This window comes from Botrytis fragariae (assembly GCF_013461495.1).
Source record: "Botrytis fragariae strain BVB16 chromosome Unknown tig00000006, whole genome shotgun sequence".
NCBI classification, from domain to species: Eukaryota; Fungi; Ascomycota; class Leotiomycetes; order Helotiales; family Sclerotiniaceae; genus Botrytis; species Botrytis fragariae.
In genome coordinates, this window is record NW_023500988.1 from 983117 (window position 1) to 1001305 (window position 18189).

At 41.8% G+C, this 18189-nt stretch overlaps 5 protein-coding genes across 5 annotated transcripts; 3 read left to right on the plus strand and 2 right to left on the minus strand.

Annotated features, from left to right (window-relative positions):
• Positions 1 to 321: 321 nt before the first annotated feature.
• Bfra_001479 (uncharacterized protein) lies at positions 322 to 681 on the plus strand (the record flags this gene model as incomplete). The annotated part of the gene is made up of 1 exon (XM_037331909.1): positions 322 to 681. One exon carries the CDS (start codon positions 322 to 324, stop codon positions 679 to 681), a length of 360 nt encoding a protein of 119 aa, XP_037196063.1.
• Positions 682 to 1477: 796 nt separating this feature from the next.
• On the plus strand, positions 1478 to 3088 carry Bfra_001480 (uncharacterized protein; the record flags this gene model as incomplete). Its single annotated transcript, XM_037331910.1, has 4 exons — positions 1478 to 1669; positions 1725 to 2146; positions 2206 to 2903; positions 2955 to 3088. The coding sequence occupies 4 exons, from the start codon at positions 1478 to 1480 to the stop codon at positions 3086 to 3088; spliced, it is 1446 nt and encodes a 481-aa protein (XP_037196064.1).
• A 601-nt stretch (positions 3089 to 3689) lies between these two features.
• On the minus strand, positions 3690 to 12510 carry Bfra_001481 (putative tfiiic transcription initiation factor complex subunits tfc3 protein; the record flags this gene model as incomplete). Its single annotated transcript, XM_037331911.1, has 3 exons — positions 3690 to 3826; positions 4327 to 12114; positions 12444 to 12510. 3 exons carry the CDS (start codon positions 12508 to 12510, stop codon positions 3690 to 3692), a joined length of 7992 nt encoding a protein of 2663 aa, XP_037196065.1.
• A 468-nt stretch (positions 12511 to 12978) lies between these two features.
• Positions 12979 to 14011, minus strand: Bfra_001482 (putative urease accessory protein; the record flags this gene model as incomplete). Its single annotated transcript, XM_037331912.1, has 2 exons — positions 12979 to 13906; positions 13968 to 14011. 2 exons carry the CDS (start codon positions 14009 to 14011, stop codon positions 12979 to 12981), a joined length of 972 nt encoding a protein of 323 aa, XP_037196066.1.
• A 1373-nt stretch (positions 14012 to 15384) lies between these two features.
• Bfra_001483 (putative rrna biogenesis protein) lies at positions 15385 to 17043 on the plus strand (the record flags this gene model as incomplete). The annotated part of the gene is made up of 2 exons (XM_037331913.1): positions 15385 to 15854; positions 15909 to 17043. 2 exons carry the CDS (start codon positions 15385 to 15387, stop codon positions 17041 to 17043), a joined length of 1605 nt encoding a protein of 534 aa, XP_037196067.1.
• Positions 17044 to 18189: the final 1146 nt, after the last annotated feature.

Below are 18189 nucleotides of genomic sequence, written 5' to 3' on the forward strand. Positions count from 1 at the left end.
CAATCTACACGATAGAAGTAAAAGATATTTGATGTTATCGGGCCTACAGCGAAACACAAAGACTTCTTTGTTACTATTTTTAGGATATGCCTTCAAACAAAAACATTCAAACATAGAGACAAAGCAAAGCGTCTTTGATTGTTTGAGAAAATAAGAACAATGCCTCAATTACATCCATAAAGTAATCTTAAGCCCCCGTCCCTCTTCCCCTCCAAGTTACTTCTCAATTTTGCATCCCACCAAATCCTCAATCACTTGACAGGATTCACGACAAAAATCTTGCAGCAACCTCCATCACCAACGCATCTTAATTACAACAAAATGGGTCTCTCTAACAAAGGCGACAGCATCGCGGTGTTTACCCTCGTAACATTCTTCTTCATTTTCCTTTCCATCTTCCTAATCTATGTTCCCCGCTATATCTTCCTCAAGATTAAAAACCACAAAAGAACACCAAGTCGAACAGAAATGAAAAGTTGGTTTCAAAGAGGAGTTGAAATCACCGCATCGATAGGAAGACGCAATAAAATGGAGAGGAATACAAGAGCTGCTCGATTTGAAGATATTGAACTGGGAGATATATTGGGGGTTACGAGTGCGAACGTGAGAAGGGGTGCCGTGGTTGTGGCATTGCCGGAACAGGCAAGAGTTTCTGGTGAGAGATTGCCGAATGTAATATAAATGCCGGCATTTAAGTTACTTGGTGAGTTTGAGAAGTAAGGTATAAGGTATGCTATGATGCTGGACATTGTGTTATACTGACAGGTAAGGATATAATAATTTCATAATTTTTTTCTTCGAGTTTGACTTTTTCATGTGTGAACAGTAGGATTGTGAGTGACTTCAATACCGTGGTCTATTGTTGAAGCCCCAGAGTTCTGGATAAGGGTTTAGGACTACTAAATTTACTAGTGATCTCTTTGTTTGACTAAACGACACCAAGAGATACCGAGTTCTCTTGCTTGTGATTGTTCCTTGTAATTCGCACTTATGAAAGGCTGCACTCATCGCAATCTTCATTGTTTGATTTCGCATCCTGTGGTAAATTTCACAGAAATGTTTCCTTGAGAAATAACCCACACGTTTGCTGATTATTTTTTGCTTACTGAGCAATTGTTTCAAGAATCAAAGTGCCAGCGATAAGGAGAGTCATGGGCCGAGATATCTTGCAGCTCACGAGTTATGAATGCAAACTTTGCCGGGAGCATAGAGAGCTGCGCATAATATTTCCAACTTTGGAAACGATCAAAATAATCAAAATGCAAATCGACGACTCTGTGACTTACGAAGCCAAAACAAATACACCAGCCTCGGCTTCCGAGAATTCTGGAGTCTTGTGCTACAAGCCAGTATACTACCCAAATTGTCTGCTCCAAGTCTTGATTCCGATGTTTAAGACTTCATTGGAATAAGAAATCTCTCGTCTCATCTGCCACCCCAAGAAATTAAACGCAGTTTAATTGACCAAATTCTCTCTATGGTTGATATCGAGGAGAATGATGTTGAGGAGAACGATCTTGATTTGTACTCCGCAAAAGCTTTGGAAAGTGTGAACAATGGAGAGGCAGATCTTCTTCACACCAAAAAATTTCGAGCATATTTAATTAGTGAGATACCCAGCAGCATCTATTTAGAGCAAGAAGGAGATGAACCAGAATCGGCAGAATCAGTCCCGTGCCTCTCTTATACAATTGAAACAGGCGATACCAACCTTTTGCCCGAAGGAATTAGGACTTGAAGATTTAATCGTGATAGATTCAGAAACTCTTGAGACCAAAGAAGACGCGCCTCGTGATTTGTATAGCCAGAATTTTAAAGCCGAATCTGAAAGTTCAAGTACTACTGGTTCTTCCACAAGCGATGTAAATCTGGAAACTCTGGAGAATCAATCTCCGGGTCACTGGCTCATTCCAGAGGGTTGCAACACCTCAATTTTTTTATTCGAAACCCCCAAACTGATACCTGAAAGACGTGCGAGCCAATTATTTTTGGTAACCACTGAGGACGAAGATGCTAGAGACGAAGATTTGGATGAAGATTTGGATGAAGATAAGAGTCCTGAAGTGAATATTCCTGAAAATTTTATTGCGGAAGAACCCAAGAGTATCAAGGCAAACATAAGGGTACTGACATTAGCTTATATGATGTTAGTGTTGGAGTTGATCATTATGATGACCAAACAAAAGAAAACGAAAACTATGAAAGTCATGATATTAATGACAAAGAGGGTGTCAAAGTGGACAATCATGAAGCCACAGAAGGTGGCTTCGCTAGCGACAAAATAGACGAAAACGAAAGCTTTGACGATACAGGAACAGCTGAAGCAATGAGCGGAATCAAGGACATCATCAGGGAAATGTGTGAAGAATATACCGCTTGGACTGCAGTCACCACCAAGAGAACCATTGAAGCAGCGAACAACGAAAACATTGCGGGTATTATCAAGAAACTTTGCGAAGATTTCGCATGTGTTGTAGTCACGATAAATAAGTCTCCGGAAGCAGAAAGTGAAAAGGCCCAAGACGTCTATGATATTGCATATCATGAAGCACAGGAAGCCGAGGGGGTAGATGTCACTACGAAGCAGCATATTGAAGGCTATGTGAACAACACTGATATGGTGAAGGACGAGAGTAGAATCGGAGTCGAGGATGAATTTTCTCTTCTAGAGCACAAATTCGAGAATAGAGTCATATATGAGGATATTGACGTTAATGACAATATGACTGCTGAAACGAAAATCGAGAAAAGCATTGAGCTTTCAACCAATGAACCAAATGACACGGAGAGTGATCAGCCACACAAGCGAGCAAATCAGAGCGCAGACAGGTTAATTGACCGGGATTATGCGGTACATGAGGTGCAAGAAGAAGGCTCGAGTCTCGGGAATGAAGACAGCTATGGTAGCTCATTTTTGTGGTTTTGTGACCGTTTCCGCAGGTAGCAACAACAAGGTAAGTCGAACGATCCGGAGGTACAATCAGAAGTACAATCAGAAGTACAATCGAAGGAAAAGAATGATTTGGAACTCGAGGAGGACGATATCGATGAAGTACAAGTCGTTTCAACGGAGTTTGCTTATGATTAATTGAATAACGAAAGAGGGTGCTTGTAGTTGGTATTTTATCTACAAATAAATGAGATAATTGAACAAGTAAAAGGCGATGATGAGAAAATCGAGAACCTGTGAATGTGATACTTTGTTAAAGTAATGAGATGACAATATAAGACAATGCTAAAGAAATGAAGATGAGCATGATATTCGCCAAGCCACTAGTTCCGTGTCAATCCTACACGTGATTGATACCGTCCAAGCTTCTTCAGGCTTTAGCCGTAAGTTTAGTGTTACATTGCAGGGCTTTCAGGCTTTCCGGTCGCATAACGTACAGCGACGTATTTTGAAGGCTAAATCTAACTTCACCCGTTCACCAGGTCCCTTAACATCTTAATACAAATCAAAACTTCCCCAAACCCGATTTACAATGTGAGAGAAGTGATTCAAAGTTCTCAGTTTCCTACCAAACCCAAACAACATTTTCTAACGACAATGATCATACACCACGAATCCACCACACTACGCTAGGGCTTACCTATTTACATCCATCCATCTCCACATTCCTCAAGATGTCCATCTACAAATGGCTACTCATCACTCTAACCATCCAAATCGCCCACTTATCTCACCATTCCTACCAATCTAAACTCAGTCCTTTACCCCGCCAAATGATCAACAAAAGCCTCCACTCTTTCTTCCCCATTACCCCAGCACCATCAACGGCAGCCTTAGCTCTCTTATCCACAACCTCTTTATTACGAGGCGCAACGGCTCCGATCAGATGTTACGAAAGTATTCAAACACTTGCTTCTGCGAATAATTGTAAGAGCGGTTGTATGGAATGTGTTCAGGGTGATAAGGTCTTAACAAAGGTCATATATGGAGAATGACAGTGTATTGTCAACGTTGAACATGAGATAAATGTGTCTCTGATTCAAATGGAGACGGAAAACTCATCGAGACTTTAAATTTAGGTACAATCCATGATCACTACCAAAATACTTTGGGGTAAATTGATTGTTTCTATAATTATATTTCGTTGAGTAATAACGAAGCTGATCTAGCACGAAGTGTGTGCTGTCGAAAGACTATGCGCCAGCAGTAAAATTATACTTGCTCTTTCATCCCACCCCTCCCAGAAACTCCATACCATGCAATAATTACAGAATAGTGCATCATATTTTTCCCCCCTTTCGCGCCCTGTGCCCCAAATCTTCACCAAAACTCCAAAAGATCTCAAAATCTACTACTTCAGCTCCATCACTGATCACTCTCCACCAAATATTTCCCCACAATCATCCACCACCAATCACCTACTTCCCAACCTTCCATATCTTGTGCCTCTTTAGCAGTTGCTCCCAACCCTTCATAATCACATTTTTGCCAAACACCCCTTTCAACTCCCCAATCAATCAATTGTTTGATTTCCCATGCGTCGAGACTCGGTGCGAATACTCTTTCCAATCCCTCGATATCAATACTACTTCGTAGAACAAATGCACCGGTAACTCCTAAGAGTACTTTTCTCCACATTCCCTCAATTACTTCTCCTGTTATACTTCTCCAAACCGGGAGTGCACCTCTTGCTCCAACAAATGGAGGCTCCGAAATCATGGCGTTAAGGTTAGGTATTGTGTGGTTGTAAACATAACTTGAAGTGGGCGCGATATCCATCTGAAACCGATATTTCGCTTTATCAATAAGTCTTGTTTCGTACCCGCCTTCGGTGAGACCAAATTTGTTCGCTCTGATGTTACTTTTTTGAATGTGAATACATCCATTAGCTTGTAGATTCGTAATAGCCAACACAGCACCTTCATTCACACCCCAAGGTATGTTCACAATAGTCTCCCCATTTCGAAACTTTTGATCCAATTCACACTTGAATAAATAAGCCTCTCGGTATTGTTTCTCAAAAATGATCTTTCCCGTACGAACGAAAACAGCGTTGAAAGCATCTGGAAGATTGTAAACTCGACCATTAGTACGAAGACGTTTATTTTTGGTGATTATCTTGTTCTTCAACAAATCTTCTCTAGCTTCAATGATGATAGCACTTGGAAGACGATTGAGCAACTTGTTTGCTGCTTTACTATCCCATAAATGATCTGGTGTAACGGCTGCGGCCCTACACCAAGATTTTGCAAGTGCATAGTCGGTAATCTCATAATTGAGAGCATCTGGTTTCAATGGATTTGAAAAAGGTACAGAATTGACAAGATTCATCCTTTGATAAACGGCAGCAAGGGTGTAATAATACTGTTCAGACCAGTAATTACTTCGGGTTTCGGGGACTAAGGCATATTTTTTCTTGAGTTCTGGGAATGAATTTGGAAGGTCAAAGACTTTTTCTTCTTGTGTGGGAGTATTGATCTTTGACATGGCCCAATCGATTAAAGTATTGAAATCATAGTCGACAATATGATCATAATCGATTGATTGAACTTGACCTTTTCGATATCCCTTGATGAAAGCCTCCTGAAAATCTTTTGTCAATTTATCGACCATTGGCTTTTTCTTAGCCCAAACAACCTGCCACCATTTCCTCAGGAAATTCAAGGAATAATCTTTAAAGACCGTTCCAAGAATAACCCAATCAATGTTCATTTCTAATCCTCCAAGCATTGCTCGAATGATAACAATACCCATGGTCAATCTCGCTTCTTCATCAACAGCTAAACCTTGTTCCTTGAATCTTTGTCTCTTTCTGCGGATGTTCATATCATAATTGACCATCTGAGTACCGAGTAACTCTGCGGCATATCGAACATCTCTATGAACACCAAGAAGATCATCCGGCGCAGATGTAAGACGTCTAGGCATTACCCATTTGTTCTTTAGACCTTTGCGTACACCTACATGTGGCTCTTTTTTCTGTTGTCTCTTGCGTTTGGCTCCAATAATAGTTTCTTGCTCTGGTGGTAGATCATCATTGTCTTCGAGAGCTGAGTATGGTATAGTTTCCAATGTAAAAGCAGTACGATCAAGCCATTGCATCTTCAGCTTTTCAGCATCGGTGCAAGCTACGAATGGATGTGCAAGATTCCATAGTCCAGCAGATTCATCGAAAAACAAATGGGATAGACCTGGTGTCGCTGGAGTAGATGGCATGCTATCCAAACCAGGATTGTTCTGGCGACCGATCTCCTTTTCTAGTGGTTTAGCCTCATAATGATTCAAAATATCGAGCTCAGTCAAGCCATTAATACTAGCTTCCGTCAAGTCCATAGGATCTGGGGTTAATGATCTATAAGCACGCTTGGCAAGTCCAGTATGTCTTGATATATCAGGGTTTTTTTGTGATCTGGTATGATATGTATAATTTCGTTTTGGCTGTCCAGTTGTCTTCGAGATCTCTATTTGACCATCTGGTCGACCAACAAGATCTCCTTGAAGATTCTTGTTGAGAAAGAACTTCGATGGAACGGAAGGACGCATGATTGGTTTGTTAGGATGAATGACTGGTCGGTGACTATCCTCCCGCTGCTGAAGATAATGTTCGCCTTGAGGATTTCCAACAGTAATCTTATTTGGTCTAGCAAATATGGGATTTACGCCATGTCCAAAAGGTCTAACGGACCAAGAGCCAGAATCACCTTGTATGAACGTGGTTGGCTCCGGAAGACGCTCTCTCAACTTATAGGTTCTTTTTGGTTTGGCGGGTGTATTCCATGCGCTATTCGCAGAGTTTTGTAACATTGTTGATTGTGGTGACCATACATGTTCTTGTGAAGCAATTATACGCTTTCTTCTTTCTGGCTCTTCGAAATTGGAAGTGTGCATAGGACGTCTCGTGCGAGGTTTTATTGGTTGACTACCATCAATATTTGCCGGAACCTGTTGGTACAATGGATGGAACTGCAATTCTCGCGTGGGGGTAAATCCTGAGAAGGGTGAAAACTCGCTTCCACCACAATCCGAATCTACATCGAGGTCCATTGGATCATCTTCGAGGTCATCCTCAGCATCCAATGCGTGAACCTCAGGTTTGAACTCATCATCTGAAGAATCACCCCTGCCTAGCTCCTCATCGGATCCCAGTACCTCATTAAGTTGCGTTTCCGAAATCTTCGGGGCCAAAGGGGGAAGCTTTCCGATAGAATTCAAAATCTCCAAAACGACACTTGGAGGAGAAAATCCAACTGGAATGTAAAAATCAGGATGATTCGCTTTTGTATCGTCTTGCATCTTGGTAATGTCAGCTGAGGTTGGAGCAACCGCTTTTGGATCAAATAAAATGCTCCTAGTTATAGTTCTGCTCCTAGCACCTGCAAAGTCAAATGTGATCTTTGAAAGTGTTCCGTCCTCAAGTAACTCATCAAGAGCTCTTACAAATAACTTGTGTTCCGGAAGCACTCTGGAATTATGATAATACTTGAGCCAGCATGCAACAAATGCGAACCAAAGGCCACGCTCTCCCGGTAAAGCATTGTTGTTAGCCTGAAGAAGACAAAGAATGATATCTTTGACAACCTTCTCTTTCGACAATGGTGATACTGATTTCGGAAGCGAATGTTCTGGAGTTTGAGGTAATGACGGGATCTTGGCGAGTTCTTCAACAAGCAATGGTTTCTCCTTGACGATTTCAGCAATTTTCAAAAGTGCTGGTCGTTCCCCTCCCAAAGATTTGTAAACCTTTCCATCTCTACCAATGACCGGATCCCCTCGATCTCCTCTATTTTTATTTGGTGATTTCTTCAGCCCAGCGACTTTAGCAGCCCATTCAAAAACGGAGTCATCCGAGTCGCCGTGTTCGGACTCAGACTCAGATTGATCTGACGGTTTAGGTTGGACTTCTTTCTCTGGAGAAGCCACAGATTTACTTTTTTCCTTTGTCACTTTCTCCTTTTTCGGCGTCTCCTTTTGCGGTTTACCGTGTTGGCGTGGCTTGGTAGACGGTGCCTTCCAATTTGGATTGCAAGTCGTTTGTGATTTAGAAAGATGATACTTGATACCTTCTTTATTCTTGAACCTGGAGCCACATTTTTCACATTTCCAGGGCTTAAGAGCGATCACTTCTGGATCTTCTGCCTGAATTATCTGAGGATTAGCCATTTGTACAAAAATTCGAGCAGTAACCAAATTTGCTCTCATTTCATTTGCAGACTTGTGAGCTTGTTTAGTGCGAGCAATCAAAAATCGATGAGCAGTAATGGATTCATCATCCATCTTCTCTTTCAAGCGTAACTCCATCGGATTCGAGCCCGGCATAGACACGATTGGGTTTTCGGCCATTTTACAAACTTGCATTGTCCAAATAGGCTCAGTTATACCTTCAGCCATTGACCAGAATTTCAATGTTGTTTTATCAGAAGATAAGATTAGATTTCCCATCACAGAATTGTAAATTGAAGACATGCGAGCAAAGATTGATTCAAATGGAATAGCATCGGCCTTCTCGAATCCTTCAAGATCATCGGGATTGACTGCTGGTGGCACTGCTCCAGTTGTCTCGGCGAGAGAGGTTGAGAATTCTGGAAGTATAGAACTCATCACCGCTGAGATTTGAGGGCTCGGTATCTTTTCAATGTTGGGAATCGATTTATTTCGTTGTTTCAATTCTGGAGTTGGTTCGGGACAGGGCTGGATAGACGGTGATCTGTGGGATTGAACTGGAATGGGCTCCACTGAAGTGAACTTGGTCCGAGTTTCTACAGTTTTTGAAGGCTGGTTCTGATGAGATGCAGGATCAGGTTGAGACTCCTCCAGAGATTGCATTAATACGGGACCTTGAACAGAGGAGGGAGAGGCTTGTACTTGTGTTTCAGATAATGCCTGTGCCTGAGCCTGTTGTTCAATCTCAGATCTATATGGGTGTGTATGACTGTTGGTAGAGGGAGCAGAGGGTGGTAAAAGTGTTGGGGACTGAGTGTGAGCTTTTCTCTCAATTTCTGGTCGGGCTGGGTGTGCATGACTGTCGGTGATCATCGCATGTTGTTTTGATAACGAAGATTCTATTGGGCCAAATTGCTGGCTGAGAGGCGAAGATACTTGCATTTGTCCCAAACTGTCTTTTCTTCCCACAAGACTCTGTGGTTGTTGAATCTTTGCAGAAACGGCAGTTCTAGAATATGGAGACAAATTGTATGGAACGGGCGAAACAGACCGGGGTTGAAATACATGGGGACGATTTGTTGACCTGGGACTACCATATGGAGCTAGACTGTTGGTAAGATTTTCTTGCGATGTATGAGACGATGTAGATGGATTTAAGCTTTGAGATACAGAATCAGGACTTGATTGCTGGATTGAGTCTATGCTCATCGGACTAAACGGAGAGGCTTCCGATGGTAGAGCAACTGGAGCCAGGAAACCCGCGGGCCATTGAATCTTAGGTCGTGTCTGAGGCGGCTTAGGGGGTAACGGGAGTAAAAAGCCTGCAGGCCATGAATCTTGCATTGGGTCTTGACGGTCTTGACTTTTTTGAACAGGGCTTTGATGCATAGGGCTTCGATAATCCGGGGTATGAATATGAGTCGGACTTCTAGCTAGCCAAGGGTTCGGGGCTGGGAATGAAGGTGTAGCCTGTCGGTCGTCTTCATACGGAGACCTATACCTATCAGCTGGAGAAGATGTAGATATAGTTGGTGCATTGCCACGGTATGGTTGTTGATAATGGCGACCAGCAACTTGTTCATATTCAGACTGCTCTCTGTACGGTGAAATATGAGAATTGAGATTCGATGCTGCTGTTAAAGAATTTCTCATAGTTGCGTGTGTCTGATGTGTTTCTAATGATCCATTCCACCGTGTTTGTTGTGACTGCTGCGTAGCAGCTGAACGAGCTTCGGTCTGAATTGAGTCAGCCTGGCGAGAAAATTCACTATTGAATTTCTCAAATTCTAGTGCTAGTTCTTCGTTTGATGGGAAAGAGTCGGGGTTTGTGTTGGAAGTTGATGGCTTTGCAGCTGATAGAGCCTTGAACTTTTCGAACTCCAATGCCAGTTCCTCATTTGATGGGAAAGAGACAGAATTGAGACTAGGTCTTTCCAGTGGCTCTGCAGGCCTGAATATTGGGAGATCTGAAGTCTTTTCAGTATCAATAATGGGAGCTTCTGATGGCTTTGCCGTTACAGCACTGGGCGCCTCTGAGAGAATTTCAGGTCCAGGAATGGGCTCATCCAAAGATTTTTCAATTCCAGCACCCAGTAATTCCAATGTATTTTGTGATTCGGTATCTGATGGCCTTGGGCGTTTTGAATTGTCTGTTTCAAACTTCTCATCTCTCTTTCTTTTCTTGAACTTTTCCTCTTCAGTGGCAGCGACAATCTTTGCAGCTTCCGACTCAACTATAGATTGCAAAGCTTTTCTTCTCTCAGCAAGCACCTCAATCCATGTTCCCTTTCTATTCTCCAACAAATCAGGGTCACGAAGCTTTGTGGATTTTATCAATACAACAAACGTCTTTTTTCGAGCCATCGATCTTCCTTCCTTAGAATCAAGAGGATTGATGTAGACGCCATCTATTCCAGCTTTGCGCTTCTTGTCATCTTCTTCCCTTAACAAATCTTCATACGAGGTGAAAATTGGTTCACGGTGCCTTCGGTGAGGCTTAGATTTTGATGGTGTAGAAGACGCCTCAGATTTTCCAGGGTTTTCGACAACCGCAGGCTCAGGCTCTGGTGACGCTGTTTGAGTAGGAGTAAAGAATTTTCTGGGTTTTGGTTGTCTACGAGATGTACGGAGTCCCGATTCTGAGATTTGAAGTCCTGTATCGGCTGTATCACCAGAAGGTATCTCTGGGCGCGACTCACTAGAAAGTTCTTGGCGCTTGACTGTAGATCCTTTAGGACGACCACGTTTTTTGGGCGCAAGTTTTGGAGTTTGAAATGATTCCAATTCGGCGAGTGAGGAGAAGCTCATAGATGCAGGATCTTTCGGAAAACCTACTTCCATTGCTGAACTGCTAGGAGTGGTTTGTCGACCTGTGGTTTTTGGACGGCCACGCTTCCGTTGTCCCGGTACAGGTCCATGACGAGTCACTTCCCGCGCAAAATAATCAATATTATCTGCGGCATCCTCAATTGGAGTTGTCTGTTGAGCACCTTTACTAGGGGCGCTGCTCGATTGTGGAGATTGGTATTGATATCCAACTATAGGTGCAGATTGACCAGTTCTTGATGAATGTACTTTTATTGGATGCTTTGGGATACTTATGTGTACCGCATCGCGTTGGTTATCGCTAGTTGTGGCGGTGTTATTTGAGGCTTGTTCTGACGAATCTGGACGTATAATATGAGAATCTACGACGATAGTATCTGCATTGGTCTCTGGCGGATTATCAATCTCAGGTGTTGGTGTATGGGTACTCTTGGCCGGAGGATGTCCGTTACTTTCGACAACCTTCGGTTCATTATTATTTGGAAGAGGGGCAATCTTGGGAGTGTGAAACCCGTCAGCTTCGGCGCGTGCTGCATTTAAGAGACTTTGCAATCTTCTTTGCGAACCTTGCGTGCCTCGTGGATCATCTGCAATCTTGTAAGACTTCTTATTCCCAGATCTCGGCTCAGAGGAAGGAGCTGCCTTTGTAAATGATCCGTTCGGGATTGAATCCAATTGTTCTTGTGGTTCTGGTAATTGTTGCATCGGAGTTGTCACATCCGGAATGACTGAGCCAGGGACTGGCTTTGTTGATGAGTCATTACTGACAGTGGTAAGTTGCTCCATTGGCTCTCGTGCGCGCTGTATCGGTGTTATTCTATCTAGAATGACTGGTCTGGAAGGGTCGATCAGGGCTATTGAGGCAGCAGGCCCCTCGTTGCTACTCGCTATCCTCTGTTTGGAATCCTTCTCGCTGGGTTCCTCCAAGGCGGTATCAACCATTTCAACATCAATTGACTCTGCTTGGACCACAACCTTTCTGACTCCATAGCCTAGAGCGACTGTATCACTCAACTCCAAACTCTTCATTACACCAACCTCTTCCTCAGAACCCTCTATCCTAACATCATCCCGATTGATGAAATCTTGCCAGACCTCATCTTTGATTTGCTCATTCGCAACAATTTCTTCCCTGAAATTTTCATCAAACTTCTCAGAAAGACTTTGTATAGCAATTCCTAGAAATTTTCCATCAGCAATGATCTCAACCTCACAAAGTCTCTCTGCCTATGATTGACAGAGGCGGGTGATCTTCTTGGTCGATCACACGTGATGGACTATCACATCGCATTCGCGAGAAACTCCAAAAAATGATGAAAAAGAGTGCCCCGCTCTCTCAAATGCGACTACAGACCACTGGACCATCGCAACATTTTTGTTGAAACAAGTCTGCTCTTGAAGGAAACCGTGGATATCGATGACCCCAGTCACACAATATCCAATGGCAGGATTAATGGAATAAATTTTGACAAGGCTGAAAAGATGTTGAATATGAAATTTGACTCACCCTGCCCTCCTAAGCTCTTCACGAATTGATAAAGCCAATCCATTACTTCCTCTTTTCCTTCTGGCATTGTGAAAAATTATCAACTCGCATTGTCTTATGGATTGAACGCGAATGCAATTGATAGAAGCAATAAATATTTATCAAATATTGAGGTTGTAAAAGTTGAAGTTGTAACTGTACAATGTTTATATTTTTGCGACATGTGAATTGAAAGGCAATTGATAAATCTGCGATGAAGGCTTTGAAGCTTAAAATTTTAAGCGGGTATTGCGGGGGTTTTGGTAGCCTTGGTGCATGAACTAGTCAGATCAATGATTGGTCAAAGCGAATTTTGATAAGGCTACGACCTCGAGGTGTATAGATTGATTGGAATTGGAAACCAATAATAACGAGCAAGGCTGATGAAAATTACTTGGTTTGATAAAATGAATGTATTCGGGATTACTCAATACTACTGACTTTATGAAGGAGAAGATTAAAAGGTTCGTATTTCTCATTATCTTAAAGTAAATTGGACGTGTTTCCATCAAGTATATTACTGCGACTTGACTTTGTCCTTGTGGTCCTTCATCATCTGTCTATATGATTCAACAATATTCTTCCTCTCTTCACCCAATTCTTCTCTTCTCCTTAGACTTCCAGCTGCTTTGGGTACATCTGAAACTTCTACCTTAGCTCCTTGGAGCTCCTTAAACTTAGCTTTGGGAACTTTGGTGAATGTTGGCGGAGCCTGTACCACATCATTCAACCCACCCTTTACCTCACCTCTGTTCTTCGCGATTATTGCCCAAGGATCATCATTCCCATCATCAATTTCTCCCAGAACCTTCTTCTTCTTCTTTTTATTCTTGCCTGTTTTTCCATCGGTGTTTATGTCCGATTTCCATTGCATTTGCCCTTCTCCATCCATCTCCATATCATCCTCCTCCCTCAATTCTGCTGCTTCTTGTCGTTTCTCTTGAATCTTTTTCTCTTCTTCCCTCCATTCATCATACATTCGATGCATCTTCTTCTCCGTCTTTGTACGTCCCTGCTTGAGACCCAATGGATCTTTACCGCCTCGAGCACTTTTGTTAATCAATCCTCCGACTGGCAATGCTGCATCAACTCTTGCTGAAAACTCCGACATCTTTTCTCCGGGTCTAATTTTGGGAGTTTCCACGGCTGGTACTTCTTTCTTTGGTGTTGGCAGATTCTTCTTTTCCGAATCATCGTCGTTGTTCTTCGCCTTTTTGGCTTTTGGTTTTCTCAATCCATCATCTAATCCTTTGGGTAATTTCTGTCCGGATTTAAAGGCCATAAGCCTTGCAAATGCTTTCGGTGTGTCATCGTCCGCATTGGTGTTTCTCTTCCTCTTCTTGTTTTTGCGCGTGGGATTCAGTTCGCTGGTAAAGATTCCGTTGGCATTGCTGGATTTAGAGACAGGTAAAGGTTTTGCGATAGTAGTGGGTGGTAGGTTAATACTATTGAAATACTGTGTTAGTAATTGAATGTGAAAAATAATTTTGATTGGTGAACTCATACGTAGATTTGTCATCCCCTCCTTTACGTGTATGTTTATGCGGCATGTCTTCTAAGTAATTGAAAATAATGTAGTATCGTCGTTGTCATTGAAAATCTCTAGTAATTTTACATTTGCGCAAAGAGATAATGGAAATTAAGTTTTTCTGCCATGAGGTCTTGGGCGGTGAGCTCCTTAGCTTGGCATCATCGATATCCATTGCACAATTCTAGACCGAGATCTCCCATCACAGCGACTAATAAATCAAGAGAAATCGCATTGTCAAATCAAATACAAATCAATAATAAATTGAAACCGCAATAACTTTATGATATATCTGCCATAACCTCGTTCAATGAACTTATAGAATATTTTACCATATAAAAGTATCATGCCACCTCCACTCTTCAACCTAAAACCTGAGAAAATCACAAAACGATGGTCTCGTTCCCAAGTAACTTTGTATTTGATGGAAGATCTTGAAGCATTCTTAATGGTGGCTTTTAACACGTGCCCAACAAACGCGGCACGATCGTCCTTGATGGTCCCCGATAATTGACCCTGATGGTCTAGATCCATTTGTTTGTTCCATGGGGTAAGATTGAAATGGCATATGAGATGAAGGCGTCGAAAGGTGTGCTTGATCCATAGGAAATGCTGGGACATATGACCGAAAGCAGAATCATATCCGGGGATACATGTACGTTGAGATGCAAAATGTTCAAAGGATCAATGTGACCATACAAAATGGGTTTCTAGAATCATTTGATTCTATCTAGTCACAATTGAAGAAAAAGTGCCACCAACATTTCCATATTAGTTTTCCCGTATTAAATTCTTCATTACCTACATAACTCTTTTCCTCTGTCCCTGACCAGCTCGATCCTTTCTCTTTCTCCTGAATCATACAATATAACGCGCAGCTAGGTATTTTCTACAGCCACATACGAACTTCCCAATCAGAAAGCTCCAGTCTCATCCAAACCCTCATCCTAAAAATCCTACTTGTCCTACCCTTACCACCTACAACAACCATACTAGACCAAATTTCAATTGACTGTTTTACATATACGGAAATACTCCAACCCCAACTACAATATACGAACTCTCCTTCATCGCCTCATCCTGTTGTTTGATCTGTCAGCAGTGACATTTCCCTTCAGCAAGCGCACGGAACTTGGGGTCTGGAGGGCGCTTTGAATCTACACCAAAACAGCAAAACTGTCTCAAGTATTTAATACCTCATAATTGTCCTTCGAAACTTGGTCCAAGCAATTATTCAGACTCAAACTACCACTGTTTTCGTATTCAAGTCAAGTATCAAAGGGGAATCTTCGATACGAATTGGAATTGTTTTAAACATTTCTATTTATACTGGACTGAGAGACCCTGCCAAGACTCTCAACTTTGTTCGATAAGACTATCAATACGGGGAAAAACATGTCCCACTTATCATCCCGTCATGGCACCGAAGCTACTGAGATATATGATGAAATGACGGGAATGTTAAATAGTTCCATACGGAATTCTCCTGATGACGATATCCAGGCTTCAAATCATTCATCTAATTCCTTAACTCGCTCTAGTCCACCAATGGAAAAATCAAGGAAACCAGCAGATTCTTTCGAATATTCGGATACACCGACTCTTCGAGATGAATTCATATCAAGACCGAGGAATTCGAATCAGACGAGTAGAGCGAGATATTGGTTGAACAAGATGACTTTAAAGAGTAGGAGGAAATCATCATTTGATGAAATTGAAGGATTTGAAGATTTCAACACAGATACAGCTTCAGATGTTGGGGATGGGTTATTGACGGGTTTACATAAAACGTCCAGACGGCAAACGAGAAAGAATGGAATATTCAATTATTTCGTCTTTGGGGGTATAAGTGGTCTAGGAATATTGTGAGTTTTCCAAATATTCTCTATACTTAGGAATTTAGTACTGATACCTCCTAGATCAATTCTTCTTCTCACAAATCTTATACTCGGGGCCGCAACATTATTTTGGGGTCATGATATTGATGATGTTCTAAAAAACTGGGGGAAATCTGGAACAGGTACAGAAAACTTGGCTTGGTATCCAACCGACTTCACACGAGATATAATTCCTATTCCATGTCATTCGCACAATGATTATTGGAGACGAGTACCATTATTCGATGCATTAAGAGCAGGATGTACAGGAGTAGAGGCGGATGTTTGGCTTTTCGATAATGATTTATACGTTGGACACAATACTGCATCATTACAACGAAATCGAACATTTCAATCCCTTTACATTAACCCTCTTGTCGAAATTCTCGAACGACAAAATCCAACTACTGATTTTTACAATGGAACAAATCATGGAGTTTTCGATGCCGATGATGGGAAATCCCTAACACTTTTAGTGGATTTGAAGACTGATGGTGCAGAAACATGGGAATGGGTCCTCCGACAACTCGAACCATTAAGAAAACGTGGATGGCTTTCTTACATGGAGAATGAAACTTTACATACTCGACCTATTACTGTTGTTGGAACGGGTAATACACCATTCGATGTCCTTACCAAAAATTCAACATATCGCGATGCATTTTTCGACGCACCACTTGATACAATGTGGGAACCAAAACATGTTACTGAGGAAATGAAAGGTTGGTCTAAATTTGACGACAGCACACCAGGAGAAGAATTAGATGAAGACGAAGAAAGTGCAGAGGAGCCAGTTTCTGAAACTTCAACCTCGAGTACTGTATCGATTCCAGTGAGAGAACCTATGCCGATTCCTCACAAGAAACCAAATAATGGACAAGGTATGTCTGGTGTATCACCGGATACTGATTTTAATCCCTTGAACTCATATTACGCATCTGTTTCTTTCAATAAAGCAGTGGGTGCAATATGGAGAGGAAGGCTAAGTCCTAAACAAATGAAGATCATTCGTGGGCAACTTAGAGGAGCACATAGAAGGGGATTGAAGGCAAGATATTGGGATTTGCCAAGTTGGCCGATTGGGTTAAGAAATCATGTTTGGGATGTTCTTGTTAAAGAAGGAGTTGATTACTTGAATGTAGATGATTTGAGAGCGGCAGCAAAACAAGTTTGGTGAGGATATTTATAGATTTTGTTCTCAAACAAGAAGTTTGCAAAGACAAGGCGATAAATGGTGTAAGGCATAGTGGGGTGTGTATATGATGGTGGGTTGATGATCAATCATCATGATGTTTGAATATTAGCATGGGGCATATGTATGAGGGCTTCCTGGTGCATAGATGGCGTTTTTATCTGCATTAGCATTGGGTATACCTCGGGAACAGTTTGACATGAAGGTATGATATTGTATCCGAATAGTTTAGCATAGGAATAAAAATAACATTTACATTCTGAGTGTGGCTTGTGGTGGAATTTCGTTCATTCAGACCTTTGCAACAACAGCCATGGCCCGAGAAATCTCGATAAGCGAGAAAGTGAGAAAAGGGAGGAGGAGGGGTGGGAAGAAGGGGTGAGGGTGAGGGGTAAGGAGAGAGATGGGAGAATATCATCTCGAATTCGATTAACTATGCTGTGCCTCAACTAATGGTAACGCACAAATTTTTTCATCTCCTATCCGGGTTTGGAGTTCGATGTTGAAGATTATTTGTAAGTGTGTCTGAGCAAAAAGAAAGGGGGAAGCGTGAATTCTGGTTACTGAAAAACAAACCTAGTAGAAATTCGACTTCAGGAAGTATTTCTAGAGGCAAGGCAAAGTCCCACTAGAGATAGCCAGGTCATTGTACCTACCTCATTAGTATCTCAACGTCAATTGAGTACCCACTTGGGTGTCTATTGATCATCACATATATCCCAATGTCACCACGGACAGCTTGACGCAATTTTAGACATCAAAAAGGCAACCATTTGCCATCTATCTATTACAATTTTCATATCTCTCATAAGAGGATTTAGGTCTCATAAAAGACCGCGCAGAATGTCTCCTATGAGTTATCATTCAATATCCCCATAAAGGAATAATGTAAAAGAGAAAAAAATCATTCAGTATTCATCTCTTGTTCTTTCTCCATGCATCTGTTTCTTCAAAATGGTCCAGACAATCGTCTGTAGTTTTAGAAGTTATCCGATTGAAATAACTCTATATGCTCTCTAGTTGTGTAGTACATAGTTGTATCTTGTACTGAGCAGGTACTTCTAGACGTATATATGTAGTCTTCACCGGCTTTGTCTTGTCAAATGCCATTTATTGCGGTGTAGATGGCAG